We start from the raw sequence: 22,666 nt of genomic DNA, 5'->3' as shown, positions 1-22,666 counted from the left end.
TCATAACGTAGTCTAATTTGGAATTCAAGTCAAGGGGGGAGGGGTAGAGAACATCTCATGCTTGTTATTTTCTTTATTCCATTTTGTGAGGAGTTTTTAAGGGTTTGCTACTATATCTTACACAAGAGACATCATAGTGGTCTTTCAATCGTTTTGCCTCCACAGAATGTTCCAAATATTAACCAGTCAAAGACATGGTCTCCAAAGTTTAATTGAGTCCATGCTGATAAGAAGAGTTCATCTGAAAAGGACCCCATGAATAATCATTTCTATAAGACAATAAGATATCAGGGGAAAGAACAGAGGAATGGAAATGTCTGTTTCACATTGAAATCTTAAGATCCATATGCCAGAGGAACTGATGAGTTTACAGGCCACCCGTTTTTTTAGGAATGGCAAAACAAAATTGAGTTGGCGGACACAGCTGCGCCTTGGTAATCTTTTGTGTTACTGTAAATGGCATGAATATGTATACTTTCAAAATAGGATAATAACTCACAATGAAACACCACTGACACATTTCATAACTAAGTAGACAAGAAGAGAGACATCACAAAAGGTTTGGCTGCCCAAGTGCATAAACACTATGGGCCTCATTTATGAGGTTTTGCCGTAGAGAAGCGCAGCAGGCCTTCCTGTGGCGCTTCTCTACAGCAAAAGAAAAGGGCAGGAATGCGCCGTATCTATAGGATACGGCGCATTCCTGTCCTTTTTCCCTGCGCAGGCACACAGTGGGCTGCTTGCGCCAACTCAGGCACCTTTGCACCATGGTGCAAGGTTGCCTGCGTTGCGGGGATGATTATTTTTGTACAGGCAAGGAAACATTTCTGTCCAAAAATAATCACAAGAGGGTTTTCCTCTTTCTACGTGTGCTGCAGAATGTAGCACACATAGAAAAAGGAAAAAACGAGGAGAAATAAAGATATTGCTCCCAGTTTGCGCCTCCCTTATGCCTCCCCTGAGGAGGTGTAAGCTTTTGGCACTGCCGCAGATTTACGATTTCTCGTAAATCTGGGACAGTGTCAAAAGGCCAAGGATGTTGCTGGGAACGCCCCAGCAGCACCCATTTCACGCCCCTTTAATGCAGAACACTGCGTTAAAAGGGACTGGTATTTATCAGCCAGCAATGAGCCAATAAAAGTGGCTTAGTGCTGCCTGATACATATCACGCAGGCTTATGCGCAACGGAACGTCACAAAAAGTGACGTTCCGATGGCGCAAGGGGCCTCATAAATGAGGTCCCAAGCTTCTTCCCAAAGATGCATACAGAATCTCAAATACTGGTCGTTTGGTGGTAGAATGTATCTTTATATTTTGTTAAACCTTGCAGGAATTTATTTTTCTCCACAGAATGTGTAAATAGAGAACTACCGGTCTCTTTTGCAGCTGCAAACCCAGAGATTCACAAAATCACTAGGGTTGCAACTGCAAAACTACTTTTTCGAATGTTCAAACCCCTTCTTACGAGTGGCAGAAGTCTTTCTGACCCGTGATAGGGCTTTGTGATAATGTACATATTGCAAACAGGAAGGAGGATGAAACGGGTCTCCCCTGTCTATTTACAACCTGCAGACTTACATATACGGTTTGTGACTACAACTGACGTCCCAAACCACTGATCAATCACAGACCCCTAATGGGCTGGTAGCAGACTGGTAAAGTGGAAGCTGTCGTCTTGGGGCAGCTTCCCCTTTGAGAATCCTGTCGGCGGCCGTCTTTCTAAACAGGATTTTTTTTGTAATGTGGTACCTGTACCTTTAATTGACAAGGGCTGTTTTTGGAAAAAAAGGCTTTTTGTACAGGACCGCAAAAGCAGGGACAGAGAGATGATGTCCCTTACAGGATTCCACGCATGCATTTTCAGTCCATCACAGAGCGTCACAATCGCTTAGGAGCTACTTCCAATGTTAAGTAATGTGAAACAAAAAACGTGTAACTCTCAAATGTGAAATCTATTGAAGAACCAAGGGGCATATTATCAAGGGGGTTTATCTCCGCTTTTTTGGCTTTAAAAGCCAAGAAAGCGGAGATAAAATTATCTCCCTATTACCTAGCTGTCGCTAACACCAGTTAGCGACAGCTAGTAGGAGATAGTGACCATCTTGGGCCCCGCTTTGCATGTCAGTGAAATTTATCACTAATGACATGCAAAGTGGGCGAGCCAAGATGTTAGCGACTGGAAACAGTCGCTAACATTGCTATCTCCTATTACCAACTTTTGGAGATATTCGCGCTAAGCGCGATTATCTCCAAAAGCTAACACCTGCCCCTGAGCAGTTCTTAGCCATGTTATCCAATGGTAGGTGGATAACATGGCTAAGAGCATTAGCTCGGTAATGCATGAATATCGCTGACTTTTCAGCGATATTAAAGCATTTCGGCCGATTTTTATCGCTTAGGAGATAAACCTTGATAATAGCAAGGTTCCTAAGCGATAAAAATCACCGCAGCTCAGCGATAAAAATATTGCCGCTAAGCCAACATAGCGATAATTATCGCTAGTTGTTGGTAATATGCCCCTAATTCTTAAAATGGTTGCTAAATGTCGATATGCTGATGTAGTGTGATTTGGCAGCCCTATTATTTAAAAGTGTGAACTAATATTTACATTTTAAATATAAAACATTTTTTGGGCCTGTATTACAGCAGACAAATATTATTGGATGATGATTCTGGTTGTAGTATTCTCTAGGAGGCAGGGACTTGAAAGCATAGATGTGGTCCTGTTTCCTCATTTTTGTGTTGCTCATGACTTTGCTAGAAAATCAGTATCATACGAAAGGGTCAACATTTCCTTCACTGAATGGCGTAGTTCATTCTACTGAATTTGGATGATACAATACTGAATCACGTGGTAACTACTCTACACAAATGCAGAAAGTTGCAATAAAGATGATTTAAGCAATTTCTTCCCATTCAAATCCTGAATAGGCTAAATCAGGGCTTGGACCACAATTCCAAGAGGCAAATTTACCACGTTTTGGCACAACGTAGTGCAGCAACCAAAGCTGCAGCGCTGTGCCAAAGACAGATAAAACAGCACCATATCTAGTAACACATGGCGCTGTCTTTGCCCCAGCACTGCTGCACTTTAGGCAGCTATGCGCCCATGCACACGCTGGTTCCCCACAGTGGAAGGATGTGTGCGTTCTATCAAGCATAGTTTTTTTATTGGAAAATGACCCTTTAGGCACACACGGTATGCTTAATACTTTTCACACTTTGTATGTGAGTTGTACAGTGCAGCACATATGCAAAGCTGCAAAATGTTGAGACCTTTTAAAGTTGCTTCATTGTTACACTTGCCATAAGGAGGCACCCTTTTTTGCTCAAATCCGTGTCTACAAATATTTGTAGATCTGGATTTGCATCAGAACCCATATGTGGTTGAAGGGGATCACAAATTGTACGTCCCCAAGTTACTTCAGGAACGTTTCAAATGCTAATCATGATTTGTGCTTGAAAGTAAATCCCACCACAACAATTTGAGGTTGGTCTGCACCACTTTTGTGTCACAAACCTGGCACAAAGTGTTAGTAAATCTGGACCAGTATTGGTAAGTAATTAACATTATGATGTTTACCCTGATTTAGCACAACATTCTAAATGAGTGTCATGGTCCTTTACTGCCTTAAAGTTGTTAACATGCTACAATTTCTGCAAAAGATGCATCAAGACAGGTGCCATTATCAACCCATCTTCCAAGACTATGAATAGTTCCTGGTACACATATGAATACCTACGTATGGGGATCTTCTTGGTGTAGCATATATAGGGCCTCAGTACAAACTTGGTGGACAGGGTTACTTCATCACAAACAACGTATTACAATTGCATCATATCCTATGGAACTTGCAATACACCGTACGGGATATTCGTCACGTTTGTGACGGAGTATCCCATCCGTTAAGATCATAATCAGGCTCATAGTCTTACAACTTTCAGAATCAATCACGTTAACTCCCCATATCTGCGAAATGTCCTTTTTGACGTCTTCTGCAGCACAGCCTGAGGACGAAGTCTGCTCCATTAGAGAATACAATTTTAAAGATTTTTATTTGTGCATTTTAGTGAATACTCACAGATCCCTTTTGTGCCAAACAATCAAGGGAACTCATGTGTTTTGAAGTTTAGTAATATGTATATTTAAACAGTACATCTTAAAGTAAGAGCTGGGAGTGAGATGAGGGCTAAAAGTGATGGAGCCCTAAGATCAAATAAAACAAGGTACTGTGCAACAGGGATGTCCAATTCTTTCAGGAGCAAATGTCACCCTACATGAGATGCTGCTGAATTTAATGCATAACGCCCTTTGAAATGCATTTACACAACAGCTACAATACAGTTTGACAACTCTAAGGTAAAAGAAGCATAGAAGACCCTTTGTAATGTTTCTAACTTAAATCATGAAAAAGCAAGCAAAATTGTGCTGCAAGGTGCTTTACATTTCTAAAAGAGCCATACTGTAGGGTAGTAAAAGAAGATGCTGTGGAAGTTTTCATTTTTTAACAATACACATTCAAAAGATGACAAAAAAGCGGTAGGTTCTAATGACAGCCCCGTCCCCTTCTGTCTCTAAGATTGCCATCCTAGCTGTAGAATATTCAAAAAGTGATGGGTGCAAAAGGTTCTAATTCAGCAACCCACTCAAAAGCAGCCTCTAGAGATTTAAATTGTGCACACTGTCACCTATTGTACAACGTTGTATATGCACTACGAGCTATAATGAAGACTTACAAGCCAAAATAGATACACTTAGATTTTAACATCCATTAAGAAAGAGATAAGTACATGTTTTACATTTCAGTAGCCCCACCAACAAAAGAATTTCAGAAAGAAAAATATCTCGCTGAAACCTGCCAATGCCCTCCCTTACTCAAGAACGAAATATGCATATGTCAAATGAAGTTATTTTTTCTTCCATTTTTAAACCTGTTAACGTGAGTTTGTAAAGAAGCAGTGTCATTTGCCACTCTCTAACATTAATCGCCACGGAAGACCGAATCAATTTGCCAATCATTTGGACGGTTTGCAAAATTCCCAAATGGACAACATTGAGCAAATGAATTAACAGGCATCTACCACTCACATGTATTTCACTTAAGCCACGTGGGAGGAGAGGGTGGGCGCCCTGGCCTCGGGGTGAATTTTAACTGCAGTTATCTACACCCGGTGGGTTTTGGTGCTGCTTTTAAAACCACGAAACACTTCCTGGTTTACAATATTGCTTGAAAACAACAGAATATCTTTCCTTTTAAATTCGCTATGTAGTTCAAAGGTCAAGCATATGGAGACTGCTTTTAAACTGCTCATAGAATCTCAGAGGCTGCGACAGCCTACCTTATTTACATGCACTGAAAAGACCGCAGGCAGCTCCTCACACTAATGACTGCACATAAGGTGAGGGTGGTGGATAAGCAACAGGATTTGGGCCGTGTCTCTGGATGAAACTCAACCTTGAAATGGGACTACAGTGACCCAGGGTCTCCATCTTCCCTCCCACCATACTTAAGTGTGTAACATGTCAAGTACTATTTTAAACGACAATTGCGAGGTTTCTGACTTGCATCGGCATCAGCCGTAGTCAATATGAGACCCTTGAGTCCCATAACCGCTCCATGTGCAGCTTCAGAACCAGTCCTTCCGCTACTTGAGGATGCAAAGTTGAGATTTGCAAACGATCCTCACAGTGTCATTTCTGTTTCTGATATAATCAGTTAGTGAGCGAGATGATGGCATCAGGGTGGCCAAACAATGCTTTGTCCCTGAGTGGTAAGAAAGAGGTTAGCAGGGAAACAGAGTCATTGAAAAGAACATGAAACCCCAACAGGTGCACATAACTCCTCAGCATCCAATTAAATGATGTTAACCAGAGAGGGGCACTAGACTTCTGTAAGCATTTCATCTACCAAAGCAGCTCTTTGAAAGATGGGTGAATGTCCAAGATAGCATCATAAATAGATGGCCCTCTGTTCCACCACACTGAAGAGAGATTAGCCATGAAGTCTGCATGAACCATCTTGACATCAGCTAGTGACGGCTATGGAATTCCTGGCAATTTGGACCAAGTGGTACCTCTGTTGAGAGTGGCAGTACTGTTCAATAATTGGGAGAAAAGATATTTGAAAGAAGTTGAGTTTGTGCAGAGGGGATGGGCAGGTAATCACTCCTTGCCCAATGAATCTTTGAAGCTTTGCCTCCGACTTAAGGAATGGAGTTTTCAAATGATGATCCTTTATGGTCTACAAGAGCAACAGCAGCGTAATGGCAGATAAAAGTATTGAGAAAAAGGTGTACGACACTGATGAGCATCCCAGGGTCGCTGCTGGCGCCAAACAACACATCCCAGGTGGGGAAAATAGTTGGTTTTATAAACAAATTTTGGTGCAAGTGCCAGCGTGGATGTCCCCGAGACGTCCGAGGAGGTGACATGGGTGGGATGATGGCAGTCATGGAGAGGGGTTGGGAGAAAGGGAACAGGAAAGAATGAGGGAGTAGATGAAAGTGAACAAAGAGAAAAGGAAGAGAGAGAAATAGATAAACAGGAAAAATAAGTCATAAATATAGAAACAACGTAAGACTCCAAGGTTATATAGAATTAGTAAATTAAAATAACTAAAGTCAGCAAAGAGCAAGTACACTTAAAAGCAAAACAAAGCAAGCTGAGAAGCGCAACAACACAAGCAGCAGAAGCAGTTAAAGGACAGAAATATAGGAGTTGGCGTGCAGATGGGGTTGTGGTGTTAAGGAGTTATATGGACAGGAGGCAGCGTTGACGTCGATAATGAATAAATGATTAGCTGACATTTTGAAAGGCGACAGCAAGCTAATTAAACAAATGTCCTTTCTGTGGATTGTGCCCAGAAGAGCATAAAAAACACTCCCACCCAAAGTTAAAACAGCAATGTTGTCCCAATACAATAATAAAAATATATATCTTCTGCAAGTAAATTATTGTAATTTGTGTCTAAACCTGTTGCCCCCCTACCCCCCACCCCCCAAATTGGTAAGAAACTTCCCTTGCACTCATTTAGGACTATAACAACACAGCCTCCATTTCGAATCATCCACTCCGCCCCGTTCATCATCACAGATTCCCTTCCAATTTCAATGCCTCGTTTGGAACCTCTACTATCCTCACTATAAGCCATAGTGAAGAAAGTGAGGCAACAACAGCACTGGATGCCTCATAATAACACATGGTCATGAAATTATGCATTAGGCAAAAATAGAATTTCCAGTGTGTAAAAAAGGAAATATACACTTTTATGCTTATTTATATTTTATTATAAAAATTCAAGAGGTATTTTTTTTAATAAAAAAATGATAGTAGCTAAAGTATGATTGCACATCATCCTGTGTATGAATTTTTTACAAATGCGTTTTAGAGATTTGTAAAAAAATGAAAGTTTCAAACATAACTTCTGATTTCTAATCACATCTGGGTGATTTGGAATACAAATTATGTTCTTTAGAGATGAAGGACCATATTAAAAAGAAACAGAGTTAAAATTATCGGCACTTGGGCTTCATAATATGCCCTTGTGAATTCCCATAGAAGCCCATGTTCTGGTGTTAACATATGCTTCTATTGGAATTCTGAAGGGCATATTATCAAGCCCATTATCGCCTCTTTAGCAGCAGTTTCCTGCCGCTAAAGCGGCGATAATGTTAACGCTGTTCTTGATTATATGCCCCGAAGTTACTTGGAATTCAAGTTTTTCACACCACAGTGGTTCACTCTATGGAAACTCAAATGTCTAACATCGGGCTGCTGGTAATTTCTTTAGCAATGCAACTTGAATAACAGGCAGAAGAAACAACGCACTCTAAGAGTACAACATAACGGTTTGGTGAGGGACGAGCAGAGAGCGGATATTATTGGGTTAAAGTTTAAAAACTTGGCTAACCAACAAAAAGTTCCCCACCTCTTTATTAATGCACATTTGACAATGCATTGCACAGGCCGTCTAAGAATTTGAATCTTCAAAATTCATGGGCTTGGTTGAATAAGATACATGAGCTTAATTTAAAACTCTTCAGAATAGCAAAGCTGGAACAGTCAACAAGATTGTACAGTTTATTGTACCGTACTAGAGCATTTGCGTAACACTTCACATCCTCGAGGAGGCTGCAATGAGTTCCGATTTTCATTGGTTCCTCCGCACACTTTTGGAGGTGTGTGGTTGGAAAGGTGTTGGATGTAATCCATGTGAGAGGTGTAGGTTAGATGCAAGAGTTTCAAAGGAATGCTACACACATGGTGCAGTGCATGTGGGTAAACTGTTGTACAGAGTGTGAAAGAACTGGCAGTTGTTTGAATCAACTTTGCAGAGTGTAAGGATCAAAGTCTGTTTGTTTTGATAGCGATGGGAAAAGTCAAGCCTATAACGAATTACAAATGTATAGTCCTCATTCTGGCAGGCAATGAATTTCAGAGTCTGACAGTCAAAGAGCTCCAGTCTGTAATAGTGGAGATACTGTCAATAATGGGGTAAGACTTGTGCACAGAGACTTTGGTTGGCGTTACAAGTGAAGTTTTTGTTGATGCAAAACTGTTCCGGTCACAATGACTGGCCAGTGAGCTAAACAACCATTGCTTTTAAGGTGATCCTTATTGTTAATGGGGAGTAGTAGAGGTAAAAAGCCATGTGTGTCATGAGTTAGCACTAGCAGGCTGAAGGATAACTGTTGGTTTTCTGAAATCTCAGTAGTTTCCACATATTTACTATGGGTGCTCCTAGATAAAGTCCATTGTTGTAATAAAGGTGGGAGAACACTAGGCACATCGTAGCTTGGACCTTTTCAGCAAATGCTAACTATGGGAAAATTCAAGTGGAAGCTTTGTCGGGTCCCTCGCTGACTTGTGGTACAAGGGAAAGTGCAGCTGAGTACCCTGGTGGGGGTCCTATTTCCGGAAACGAAATGGTTGAAAGGTTACCTTTCAGCCAGATGCTACACGTCAAAATCTCCCTATTCGAGGTGTTGAACTTCAGGAACTGATTAGAAAACATGCAGTGTTCAACTACGAATTTCTGCAAGGTACATAAATCAAGGTTGGATCAACAATAAACGTTTCAAAGATGCGAATGACACCCCTATAGTTACAGTAGTTGATACTAAAGGCGCTTGAATGGAAAACAAGGAAAGAAGAGAGAAGAGAAAGAAGACAACGAAGAACCAGAAACAAGAGAAAGTGTGACGGGAAGGAAGTGAAGTCATGAAAGGAGGGAGGGATGGGTGTTGAGGCCCCGGCCCTAGAAGGGCCACGACCGGATGGGCTTGTTCTACGTACACTCAGCGATGGACAACTCAGAGTGACAGCAAGGTGGATGTGTGCATCCTTCCCTGGACTAGCGGGCATCATCATAGAAAAACGGCGCCCATGTGTGGAGGAAAGCATGATTCATATCTAACGGTGGTGATCGTCGTGTGCAGGAGACAGCCCTGGAGGCAGGAAAGATGGGGGGAAACTGCAAGGTCATGCAGAAAGATCAAAGGATGAGAAAGAAGGATCTTGACCAGCAGGGCGCACTTAGTGTGTTGCCAACCGCCTCCCAGAATGGGCTGATCGAGGGATAGTCACAAATGATATGCATTAGGTCGCAGTGTTCACGGGGGCTGCGCCAACAAGTGGCATGGAGTAACAAGTAAGCTACTGCACTTTCACGGGGTACCAGTGCCATTCGTGCAAGGATTTAGCAGGCAGAATTTCAAACATGCCTCCTTTGCCCCATGGTCAAACACTTCCAGGACAGCCCAATCCTCCACTTTGTAGTCCCTTTGCAATCTGGCGTCCCACAGAGGTTACTGAGGAGAGGTAGGGAGAAGAGGTGTTGGTTTAAGAGGTCGTTGTAAGACAGACAAAACACCCCAGAACCAGCCCAGACCAAAGGAGAGGATTGTAGCACCCAGGGACATGCCCCTAGGCGGCGAATGAGGCAATGCTGGAGCTTAAGGTATCTCAGCTAGTGGGGTGGGAGACCAAAGTCATCCCATAAAATTGTAAAGGGTTTGCTGCTCAATTTATCAGGTCGAGAGTTTTGAAACCCGCTGATCACCAGGAGTCCCAGTCAAGCCTCTCGACGTCTATGCGCAGACTAGTCGGCCCCACAATGGCGCGTGTTCAAGGGGGAAGGGGTTCACCCGAAAAGGCTATCGGTTCACCGCCACAATTAAATCATAGCCTGCAACATCGAACTGACGGAACTCAGCATTGCTGCATCACCCTTGTAAAGGAGGCACAGCCCCTGCGGGCAATTCAGAAGGTTGCGTTCCATCAGCAACCACTGCAGCAGGTCAGGGGTCCCAGGGAGCATGCTAGAAGAGGTGGAGGGACAAAGCATAGTGCTCCACGAGGGAAGGCCCCCGCCCCTGCATGAGCAGCGAGCCATGAGTTTGGCACAGAGGCATGAAGGCCCCAAACAAAAGACTGTTGGACCGATCCACGGAGCACTGCAAGGAGAGTGGCACCAACAGGGGCATCATGCCAAGGACATAGGTACAGCGTGGTAGCGCCACTATCTGCACCGCCTGGACCCTTCTCCACATTGAGAGACCGACATGGAACCACTTGTCAAAATCCATCTTCAAGTGGGATTTCAGGGGGTCGAAATTTCCGATCACTATGCGGTCCAGCCCCCTATTGATTTAAACCCCTAGATACTTGAGTTGAGAGGATTTCCATTGGAAAGGATAGTATGCAACTGATGCGCTGGAAGTCAGGCGTGACAGGGGTAGCAAATCGGTTTTGCCCAATTCGCCCGGTAGACCCAAGAGAGCTGTGGAGTCTGGGAGGAAGTCCAAGAGGGCCAGAAGAGAGTTCAGGAGGTCAGAGAGGGTTAGCAGACCATCATCCACATATAAATACAGGATGGACGTTCCACCGGAGATGGGGATGCCAGTAAGGAGCGGAAATTAGCAAAGGGAAGCCACAAGTGGCTCCATTGCCGAAAGGAACAGCAGGGGTGACAACGAGCAACCCTCCCTGGCCCCCCTCCGCATTGGAAATGGATCCAATAGGAACCCTCCATAATTGACCTGTCCAGTAGGTGAGTTGGAGAAACAGAAAACTTGGGCCATTAATCCCTCTCCTAGTCCAATAGGAAAAGATACCCCCATTCAATTTGGTCGAACACCTCTGCTAAAATCTTTTTCCATATCTTCTACAACTCCATTTTCTGTAAACTATGGCTTTCTTGTAGACAGTGGTGAAGCACAGCAGGACAGTGGTGGAGACCTAGGTGGAGTCTTGGGGCTGCAACCATACCTCGCTCAGGGAAGATGATACATATTGCCTGACAAATGGAGATAGTCAGAGTAACCAACAGCAATGCAATGGTTGGACTTGAATGAAGGAGATAAGTAATACTTCGAAGGCCAATTTTTAAGGTCTCATTTTGCAAGCGTTGGCTAACAAAATCTGTAACAAGGCTAAGCAGGGTAGCAGGTTGTTGCTCTACTCTTCTATTACTTAACTTAGCTGATTTAAAAATAAGCACACTGACTCAAACATAAATGGGCATCCAAATGTTTCACTACCTTTTCGTTTCCAATAAACTCATTTGAATGCAATGGACTATACATCCACCACAAAAAGGATAGCATTGAAAGTGGCTTCAATTGTGTGCACAAAAGCCTGAGACACATGAAAATGTCATATATTTTACCCAGAACACAAGCAAAATCTAAAAGTATTTTTTTTTAAACAAAGCGACCCACCTGACAAAGGAGATACTGTATAATGATCTTTCTCTTTTCGCTACAGTGTAAAACCAATAAACATGTTCCCTTAGTTATCTGATGTGTGTAATGCCATACCCACATTAACACTTCAGATGATTAAATCAGTGTAAGCTATACAAAGTAATGAAGTATTGATTATTTTCTAATTAATAAAACAGATCACTACTAATCACTTTTTCCTTAGTTGAATATTTTTTTTAAACCCAGGTCTCTATGTATGCATCCAATAGCTCTAATTTACAACACAAATGCAAGCAAGTGAGGCAATACACATATCTGGTGAATGGACAATTGCACACATGTATCTTGTGGTTTCACAGAACCTAATAAGTCTGGTACATCAAGGTATTTAAAGCAATTTATTGTCATCAGTATTTTTTATCACTAGTAGAAAAAAACATCTCAAATGTATTGCCATCAAACATGCTACCGTTAGCTGTACCTCATCTTTTCATTAAACACTCTAAATGCAGGTGTTATCCTTTTGCAGTGATTGAATTACGTTTGCTATATATTACTACTATATTCAGAGGAATGCTGCATGTGACTCCTCAGGTTTACACAGCTCCCCACCACTAGTGCTGGCTCTCTGCAAAATACCTTGAGATTGGTGTGTTTCTTAAGCAAGAAGGCAATGAAACACTATGCATAATCACCCCATAATGGTACGTTCTACATTTCCGCCATTCACTATAAAGGCCATACATACGTCCTTTCCCAAACAGGGTCTCAGCTGAAGGTAAGGAGGCAGGAAAAGTAGATTTGAGTGGGCACAGGTGTTTCTTATTGTAATTAGGCTTTACTATCGTAGGAATCAGTGACACATTCCACCTGTATGAAATTCAATTTCCATATTCGTGGCCTACACATTAATTTACCTTGGTGACTGTTGTAAAAATTGTCAAGGGGGGCAAACTAACAATAACCCACTGAAGGCACATTTCTCAAAGGCAGTGCCAAGAAACTGCAACTTACCCAAGTCATAGGTTTTGCCCACTTGTTAGAGTAGCTAAAATCTTTTGCTAAATCCCAACCATTTCTATTGCACCTAATTGAATCATGAGCAAGGCACAACCAAATCTTGAATAACCATTTGCACTGCTAAGAGTATAGAGATGTCACAAATCTCTGTGACGGAACAGGAGGAGAAAAGGATTGATGCTGTGGGAAATGTGTGCCAGAAAGACAAATGTACAGTGAAGGAATGCTTTCATTCTAAAGACGTGGCTAGATCTTAAAGGAGGGGAGAAGGTGTCGGGGGGGGGGGGGGGGGGGGGGACTAAAGCCATCTAATGTTTGTTTCAGATGTGGGAATGTAGCTCACTTTAACAGTGACAAACAGTGTCCCGCCAGGTAACACCACCTGTAGAAATTGTAATAAGTCGGACCATTTTGCGAAAGTGTGCCAGAGCCAGGTGAAACCGTCAGATAAAAGGATTAATGTGGTAGCCGACCTAGTTGAAGAAGATTAAGATGGTCAGTTAGCAAAATTACAGGAGGAACTCAAGGACATGGTTTTGGTTGTTTGTGAGGATGTACTGTGCACTGGCAATCCCACTGATTGTGTAGACCCGTATACTGATGTACTTACGGGGGAACATCACTGTAAAACTGTTAGTTGATTCAGGAGGCAGAATAACAATGGTAACCCAAGAATTATTCGATGACTTAAGGCCTGGGAGGACCCAAGAATCCCCAGATCGGGCATCAGTCTCTTACAAAGGAAAATACATTGAGCTATAAGATTATTTTGAAGCTGTGCTGGTCTTCGAAAATAGGAATATTTTCAGTAAAATTAATTTGACAATCAAAAGGTTGAGCATTTTCGGTTGGTTTCACAGAGGCCTGTTCAAAATGATTTTGAGACCTGGCACTATAGACCAGTGCCAGTAGTTGGAGAATGTTTGATGGGAGAGATCACAGGCATATGTCTTTCTGTATTCGCTGACAAGCTGGGTACCTTTGAGAGATTTCACCACAAAGGTTAAAGTTAGGGAAGGGTCAACACCAATGAAGCATAAAATACGTAGTGTCCCTTTTTCGGTAAGTAAGAACCTCAAGAAGGAGATGATAAAATCATGTGACAATGGAATCATTGAATCGACCTTGTGGCTCTCTCTGCTCATAGTAGCATGTAAAGGGAGTGGTGAGCTAAGGGTTTGCGTAAACTTCTGTAGCCTTAACAAGGCTATTTGGGTCTAATCAAAATCACTTCCAAACATTTCTGGCCTTTTAGCAAATGCAAAATGGTTCATCAAATTAGATTTAGCCTCAGCCTATCACCAGGTTATGTTGGAACCTGATTCCAGGCATTACACAGTTTTTGTGGATCTGATTGGCACTTTCCAATACTGCAGGATGCTGTTAGGGTTAGCCTCTGTAACATCAGTGTTCCAAAGGATAATGTTACAATTGTTTAGAAAAATAAAAGGGATGGTTGCATTTTTAAGACAATATTTCAATTTTTGCAGCAACTAAAGAGGAACATGAAAACATCCTTGATCAGATAGTGACCATTTTGTAGGAGAAAGGGGATGCGCTTAAGATCGAAAATATGAACTTTGTAAAAGTAGAGATGAATATCTGGGTCACATTATATTGGGTGAAGGAATTAGGTCAAGGCCAAGACAGGTTAATGTAATTATGGATGCATTGCCACCTATGGATAAGCCTAGTCTTAAATAATTTATGGGTATGTGCGAATGTTATGCCCGGTTCATTGCAGACTATGCATCGCATGAGAACTTTAACAGGTGATTCTGAAGAAAAATGTGTTTTTTAGATGGGACACCTCATGCCAGAAATCTTTTGAGTGGATAAAGAAACAATTGGCTAGCTCCAAGATCCTTAAACCTTTTGACCTAAGGCTTTAGTGCTGTTGGGAAAATTTGGCATTCATTTGGAGGAATGTGAAGCAAAAGTCAAGAGGAGTGTTGCTGAAGCAAAGGGTGCATAAAATAAATTATCTTACGAACGCAATCAGGTGAGTGAAGTTAAATTTTATGTTGGTGATATGTACATATCAAGAAAGGAGCCTATTTCAAGAAGGGAGGACAGAAGTTTAGTGACCCTGTTGTGGTGGACAACGCATTTGGCAATGCGGTCAAAATCAATGTTTCTAACTGGTGGAACATAGGAAGATTGTTTATTGTGGTAGCCAGCAGGCCACTGTTGAGATCTGTGCAAATGGTGCTGGAAGTGAAATAGAGAGGGTTCCTCTTCCTTTGAAATGAGCACCGTGGACAGGCAAGGGGTGCGCGAATATGTGTGCAAATCTGATGGGCAGGTTATTTCCAATTGCGCGATCCATAGGAAAAGCTGTCCCATGCAAGTTCCCCATAGGTTCATGAAATAGGTCTCTGGTTCATGATCTGTTTCCTTAAGTTGTTGCACTGTAATGGTTGCTGTTTTAATCGTATTGTTCACCAGTTTGTTTGGCGTTCCCTACTGTGATGAATTCACAGTTTTAAAATGTTGTTTTCATGTTTGTTCTTATATAATATATATTTTGTTGCTGCGATTCATTTGTTTCCCAAGGGGAAAAGTAATGTAGTGTTCAGTTCTTACTTATAGGTGGTAGAATGTGTGATATTAGAATGAAGGTATGTAATGTGAAATGCTGGGGGTTCTGTGGTGGTTGCTGGGAGGCTGATGGTGGTGACACGAAGTGTCTTGTTGCAGCTCTGTATTGAAATAAACTAGTGTCTGTTGCCTCACCGCATTGTCTTAGTTTTTCATTGGTCACAAATGCGGCAGACACACTAACAAGAACCAACCAAAGGCACAATTCTCAAAGGCATTGCCAAGAAATAGCAACTTACCCAAGTCATAGGTTTTGCCCACGTGTGAGAGAAGCTAAAACCGTTTACTGTATAGCAAACATTTCTACTGGCACCTAATTGAATCATGAGAAAGACATGCAGCGTGTTACGTTTTGTACCAGAATATTGAGGAAAAAATATTGAGAAACCAAAATACTGTGAAAGCTGGTATATATAGTTAAGTATAGGCTGGCTATAGTTAACATCACATTTATATACCATGACGATTTATCTATCTCCAAGAAATGTAGATGCAGAGTAGAGAATAGTAAATCGATACTTACCTATATGTATTTACCTTCATGATATTTTGGTTCTCAATATTTAAGCCTCTATACTTTGTCCCCTCCATAATTGTTTCTTCATATAATTTATGTCAAAATCCGCAGAAAATATCTGATGTTCACAAAAGGCTGTGGTTTACTTACTCATGCATAACCTACTTATACCTGTGGTAAGTAAAATTACAAAAATATATTTTGATATGTCTAATTCTTCTGTAATTCAATAGAAACATTTTCCTATGCATGCCACTCCTCACAGAAACCATCTTGCAAATTCTGCATTGTCAACTAAGGTTTAAGTAAGAAGTGCACCAGGTGCAGCAAATGCTTTTCAAGACGTCTGTGAATGCTCCCAAGGTACATTTATGCACTTTGTATATTCCTTATACGTCCACCTCCTTAAACGCACCCACTTCCTGCTCATAATTAAGTTAAGCAATACTTGCATAATTACACATAACTGAGACCTTTTTGAGTTTTTACATGTGTAAGGTAGATGTTACTCAATTTGCTGCGGGACTTATGAATTCATCTAAAAGCAAGATACATTTACTCCAAGAAAAGGATCTCTGAAATTGACCGTATTCCTTTATCTGTGTGAACAGATAAACCTTGGTCCCCTCTGCTGGTAGCTGCCTGTGCAAACCAGTTCTGTAGATACAATACCGTTTTGCAAAACAGTAATAAAAACCATGTGATTGCATTATTCCCCATTTTTGACCCGACGTGTAAACTGGGAGCAAAAATAAACCAGACACACACATCACCAATGCAACTTGTGCCGGGGGTTGTTTTGTGGATAAATGTATCAATGGATTCTACAATTACCTTGACATAAGATGGCTTAGAAACGCCAGTGCTTCTGGATATAACTCTAGGGAGAGAATTCTGAACACTGTGGCAAGCACAATGAGAATTCATAAATGCGGATTATACTAATTGTACTGATAATCTGCATGACAGAAAGGGGTTTCTTCTGAAGAACAACATAATGACAGTGTTTCAAAATTCACAGTAGAATCTAATTCCAATAACCGCTCATTTTAACTCCATCCTCTTGTTTAACTCACAATTAACTGCCATCATTTGGAAGAAGGTACACTGCTACTGTTTTCCTTTCTATTGCTTCAACCATTAGAGGATACATGAAAAGAAGATGCAGTAGTTGTAGAAGGACAGACAGATTTTTCTATTAAGTTTCATAATTAATAAATAAAAAGAAGTTCCACTTTGGTAATAGTGAAAGGCTTAGCTGACCCATAGAATCATGTGCACCATCACTGGTCTTAAGATGGCCTGCAAAATCCACCTTAACACCACACTCACAAACCTCTCCAGATAGAATATTTGACATGTTGGTGAATTGGGCATGCATGTCTTAAACAATGCCGTTTACAAAAAAACGGTAAAGGTAATCATACTGTCTCATTTCAGGAAGAAACTATGAGTATAGCTTCTAATACAGTATAATAACTTGGTTTCAAGGACGTCCTAAGAATTTACACTGGTTCCAAGAAAGACATAGAGCAGTATTATGTGATATTTAAATTACCTCACTCCCTATCATCTTAAAGATACCTCTAACATACAATTCAGTAGTGGAAATAAATCCATTATGCCCCTGATTGCACTGTAACAAATAAAATATATGGGATCGGCGTTTTGTATGTTTACAAAAAGAAATCTTTGTTAAGTGTTTGTTGAATTTTTTTTGTTTTTTTTAAAGAAATGCAACAGGCATCATTCAGTGTGGTCTCATGCTGCTGGAACTAAGAATGTTTGTGAAATCATAGCCATGAATACAACCAAAACTTTGAACTAGGCAATGTGGATCATGTGTTACGCCGTGATGTGTTTGTGACCAGCTGAACAGCCCACTTGATGCGCCTTGCAACCAGAGCAAATTAAGCACCAGATGGGGGAAACTCATTATGGCAATGGGTTCAAGCAAGCAAGTAGTTGGGGTGTTCTCAGGCACGTTAAGGGGGGTGCAGCATTGTTGCATTCAGTTAGAAGCAGACCAGAGATTAAAAATGCTCTAAGCTACCTACCTGGGATGGCAGTTGGCTCGAAGAGGGTCTTGAAGATGAAGCGCGCTGGCTTGGATTTCCCTTGCAGGTTCTCTGCTATCACTGATACCTCATACTCTGCATTCCACGCAAGAGATTTGAGTATGAAGTGGTTGCTGACTGATGGAACTTTCGCCTCAGGTGACCATTCAAGGGCATTTTTCTAGGAGGGAAGCGAATAAAGAGTAGCAATGCCATGCAAATAAATATGTTATATACAGAATACTGTATAAATTCATGCACACAACATATGGCACAGTGGCAAAGAACTGCGGGCCTGATTCACAAAGGTAAACTTACACTTTGGTGTAAGTTTACGATTGTTTGCTATTCACAAAGGGATTTCGAGTAGTATCTTTATGAGTGTGGAATCTCCGCACAGAAAAATGACTCCAGAATCGTAAAGATACTACTAGTAAATACTTTCGGAATAGCAAACAATCGTAAACTTTCACAAAAGTGTGAGATAGTAGATACCCTTTGTGAATCAGACCCTAAGTGTTCACTGACTGACAATGTGTAATGGTGCCAACAACCAACCAACATTATTAGAATCACAATTAGAAGTAGAATATACAAAATTCTGTAGTTTTTCATTTACTTTTGAAACAGGTGTATTATTATAATTACAGTTCAAAGTTCTGTCAGTTGTTTTTTTCAAGAAGAAACAACAATTTAACACATATTTAAATATATTGTTACAGTATGTCTGTATAAAGTGTACACGTTCAAAAGGAAGTGTCATGATGGGAGGGAGCAATTCATGCGTCAATCAAACAGAAACACCAGAGTTTCTAATATGGTTCATATCACAAACACATACCAAAAGTTCACCACTACCTTAGATATAGGGGGAAACTGCAAGACAAGTGATATCCTAGATCTGTAAATCAATTCAACACATAGATTATGTCCATCCTAAACCCACAGTCCCGAGAAGCCCTGTCAAAGTATTTGGCAAAGCAATATACTGCCTTTTCGAATAAAAAAAAAGAAAGCATGCTGAAGCGTAGGCACAAATGTACGGACACACGAATGACAGCATAGCAAAGCGTAATAAAGTACCTCCATGCATGCATCACCACACATGCGCACGCATACGGAATGATATGTTTTCTCCCGTACCAAGATGTAGGATTTGGGGTGGTAAATAGAAAAAATTAATTTAAATATGTGAAAGTGCTTTGTAAAAACGGACTGGCGCGATAGCTGCCAGGCAAATCAGTTTTCCAAACTCATTTTTTTAAAGGAGTTCACCTGAGTGTGGGGGAGTAAGTGAACGCGGATGATGAGCAATGAAGCACATGGAAATTAAAAAATATAAACAAAAAGCTGTACTGTGTGATGCAACGGACAAGCTGTGGTAGGAGGAGGAATAAGTAATGTATATTGCAGTGGGAATTTGTGGGAGAGAAGCAGCACTCGAGGGAGAAAGCAAGAAAACACCAGAATTGCCACTCAAAGACCATGAAAACAAAAGAAAGAAATAGTACCCCTAATAAGTGCAGTAAAAAGATACACATTATTCTATCAAAAAGAAAGTAAAGAAGGTATGCTCCAGGAGAGGGACAACCAGAAGAAGAGGGAGGAAAGCCACTGAACAAAAAAGCAAGCACATGAGAGTGACAAGTATGCTAACTAATGGTAAGCAAAGGGATGGCTGGAAGCAAACTTCCAAAGAGGTATTTTCGACAACAAAATAGTTATAAGCAGTTTGTAGTCGAGACCTAAAAATATCATAAATGCTTAAACTTTACTGCTTTTTCATACAATTGTGAAATCTTTTTATTTAAAGTAAATGAACAGCACAGCTGCTTTTAACTCAATTCTCGGTAGCAAACGCAAACACAAGCCCTTGAAATAGAAAGGTTATCACATACATTTATGAAAGGAGTTTAGTGATGATGTCAGGCAATTCTATGAGAGAGTTTCTAAGACAGAGACGAGACAGTCACCACTAAGAACACATTTTGAAACTTTGGACTTCCTTGTGACTATGAATAGTCAAGCACAAGCTGCATAGTCTTATTTGAAAAATCTCTGGTTTTATTTGAAAAATCTCTGGTTAATTGAATGAGAACATTCCAGAAGGCGATATTTTATTCGAAGACAGAGATTACTTTGGCAAAGAAGCAGAAATGGATTTATCTTAGTTTAGTCTTGACTAACCTGTTTGTCAGCAGCATCTTTTTTATTTTTAAAGAAATATGTGAAACTATTTGGCAAATTATCCAGACATCTTAATTATTGGCGAATCACTGAGAGGCCAGTATTTTAGCCACATATTTATTAAGAACCTCCGTTTGTATTTAATACCAGACTCTTGATTTTGCTGTCATTTAGTCTGAAGTGATTTCTACTCATCTACGATTAAGGAGAGAGGACTTCTTGCATTGTGGACAACACAGTGCATGGAGCTTGGGGTGTGCCCAGTGGAGTAGTGTGGATGAGCACGTGATATCCAAATGACTTTATTTCCGATAGATTAGGTAAAACACATCACAGTCATTCCTGCGCCCCCTGCCGGAGCATTTAAATGTATTAAGATCGAGAAGATGATTGTGTCAAAGGCAGAAACAATAGCTGAACAAATCAGCATGAGGAATAGGCCAAGTCATTCTATTGCAGGTAAATGGTCTCTAACGGACAAGATCAAAGATTCAGTTCTAATCTGGTGCAGACTTTCAAATAAATGGCATCTGCCACCGTAGGCTACTTCATTTGTGTATGAATGAATTAATTACTGCATTTATATTGTGCTCACTAACAAATGGATGGGTCTCTTGGTGCAGTCTGAGTAAATCTCCCTAAAAGAGATCTGTTATCAGTACTTTTCTTAACCGGTTAAACGAGGATAGGAGTCTTGCATTAAGATGAAAATAATTCCCAAACACATGACCCAGAGATGTAAGAGCGTAGCACCCTCTGATTTAAGCTTTATTGATGGGTCCAAAAGTAGTCTTTTATTCAGACTGTGTAGCTCTCCTGTCAGCTAACATGAAGACAGCATGTTAGCTAGATACGAGGGAGCCGATGCGAAAGTTACTTACCATTGGTAACACTTTTACTGGTAGAAAATCATACTGCAGATTACTGACCTTAGAATATTCCCCAGACATCAGATGAGATGAGCACAGTGGCTACATAGGGCTGTCTAGGTGCTCTGACAGCAGTTTCTTGTGTAAAATTTACAGAGGGGGAAGGACGGCAATGTCAGTGAAAATTCTGTGGTTAGATACAGTTTCAACCAGAAAGACTGTTACCGTAGTTAAGTAACTTGTTCTAATAGCGACTTCTAATTTCAGATTCCTCTCCTTAGAAAAGATACAAAATCAATAGTCTTCCAGAGGTGCGTCTCTGAACTGGCTCAAACTGGAAAAATCCTGGAGGACTGACCCGGCAAAATGCTAGTCTCCATACACCTGAATGTCTAGGCAATAGAGTTTGCAGGAAGCTGCTTCTTAGCTAGTGCATAGTAGATTTTAATGCAAAATGCAATCCATTCTCCGATTAGCTGTTTCTAGACGGCCTTGCCTTTTTTCGCTCCAGCAAATCCAATCAAAAGCGGAGTGTCTACCCGGTGTTCTTTTGTGCGATCAATATAAAAGGACAAAGCTCTTTTTGAATCCAGATACTGGAGTCTCTCCTCTTCCTTGGAAGAATGAGATAGAGCGAAAATGTTGGCACTGTGATGTTCTAGCTGACATGACGGAGTCACCACCTTCGGAAGAAAGTAGGCACAAGCCCAAGAACCAGTTTCTTTGGAATATGGCTCTTACAACGTGAGTCATCACAACGCCTGCCATTACAACGTGGTCCTTACAACGACTGCGTTGTTACCAAGCCAAGCTATTACTAAGCAAATCATTACATCGACTTGCAGTAGATGGCGTGCTGACATTAGATATGTATAATTTACTCATCCAACACCATCCTCCGTAACAGTAGGGAAGGTGTTGGAATAGCAAACTATACTATTTCTAATGTTAGCACTCCATCTACGGCAAGTTGATGTAATGATTTGCGTAGTAATGGCATCGCGATGTGATGCCGGTGTTGTAGTGGCTATTTCCCGGTGTACGGAGGGATAACAGAAAGAGCTTGAAGCTTGCCGATCCTCCTGGCAGATGTTATGGCCACTAAGAAGACTGTCTTAATAGTCAGGAGTATTTGAGGACAGGTGAGTAGGGGTTCATATGGCAAACACGAGATAGGTCAAAACTAAATTAAAATCCCACTGAGGTGTAACAAAAGGGGTAGGAGGGAACAAATGTTGTAAACCCTTGACCGGTGAGTTGAACTGGGAGGGCTGACCTAGCAACAGCAAAAAAGATGTCAGAAAGGTAACCTTTAACAGTGCCCTGAGCACAGCCTTGCTCTGAACAAACAACAGCATCTCTGAGGAAGAGGCGGAAAGTGGGTAACTTGTAGTAAGGAGCACCGAGCCATAAACTTGTACCAACAACAGGCATACACAGTTTTTGTTGAGAAACCCGACTGCCAGAATGACATCACAGATCTTGGAAACGACATTGCCTGTTCTTGGCGGTAGTAAACAGATTGAGTCAAGATTCTCCTCAATCTAGGAAGAGACCTTGTGCCACCTGCGGATGCAGACACCATTCATGGTCCTAAAGGCATCGACGTCTGTGCTTGTCTGCCCCTGGGTTCAGAGATCCCACCAGGTGTTGTACGCTCAGGAAGATGGCCTGACATTACAGCCATGTCCAGAGGCGCAGTTCCTCCT

The 22,666-nt window shown here is 41.3% G+C and overlaps 1 protein-coding gene across 7 annotated transcripts in view; it reads right to left on the bottom strand.

The window, feature by feature from the left end:
- Positions 1 to 22,666, bottom strand: part of NCAM1 (neural cell adhesion molecule 1) — a 766,043-nt gene that overhangs the window by 69,723 nt on the left and 673,654 nt on the right. For all 7 annotated transcript variants that reach the window (XM_086957372.1, XM_086957366.1, XM_086957369.1 and 4 more), the window contains one exon: positions 17,902 to 18,082. In XM_086957372.1, the coding sequence (XP_086813498.1) occupies positions 17,902 to 18,082 (181 nt within the window). The remainder of the gene's footprint in view (positions 1 to 17,901; positions 18,083 to 22,666) is intronic.

The sequence above is a fragment of the Lissotriton vulgaris genome, chromosome 2_1, assembly GCF_964263255.1.
Source record: "Lissotriton vulgaris chromosome 2_1, aLisVul1.2, whole genome shotgun sequence".
Classification (NCBI taxonomy): Eukaryota; Metazoa; Chordata; class Amphibia; order Caudata; family Salamandridae; genus Lissotriton; species Lissotriton vulgaris.
The sequence above is the reverse complement of the archived record's forward strand: the minus strand, read 5'-3'. Positions and strand labels throughout refer to the sequence as shown.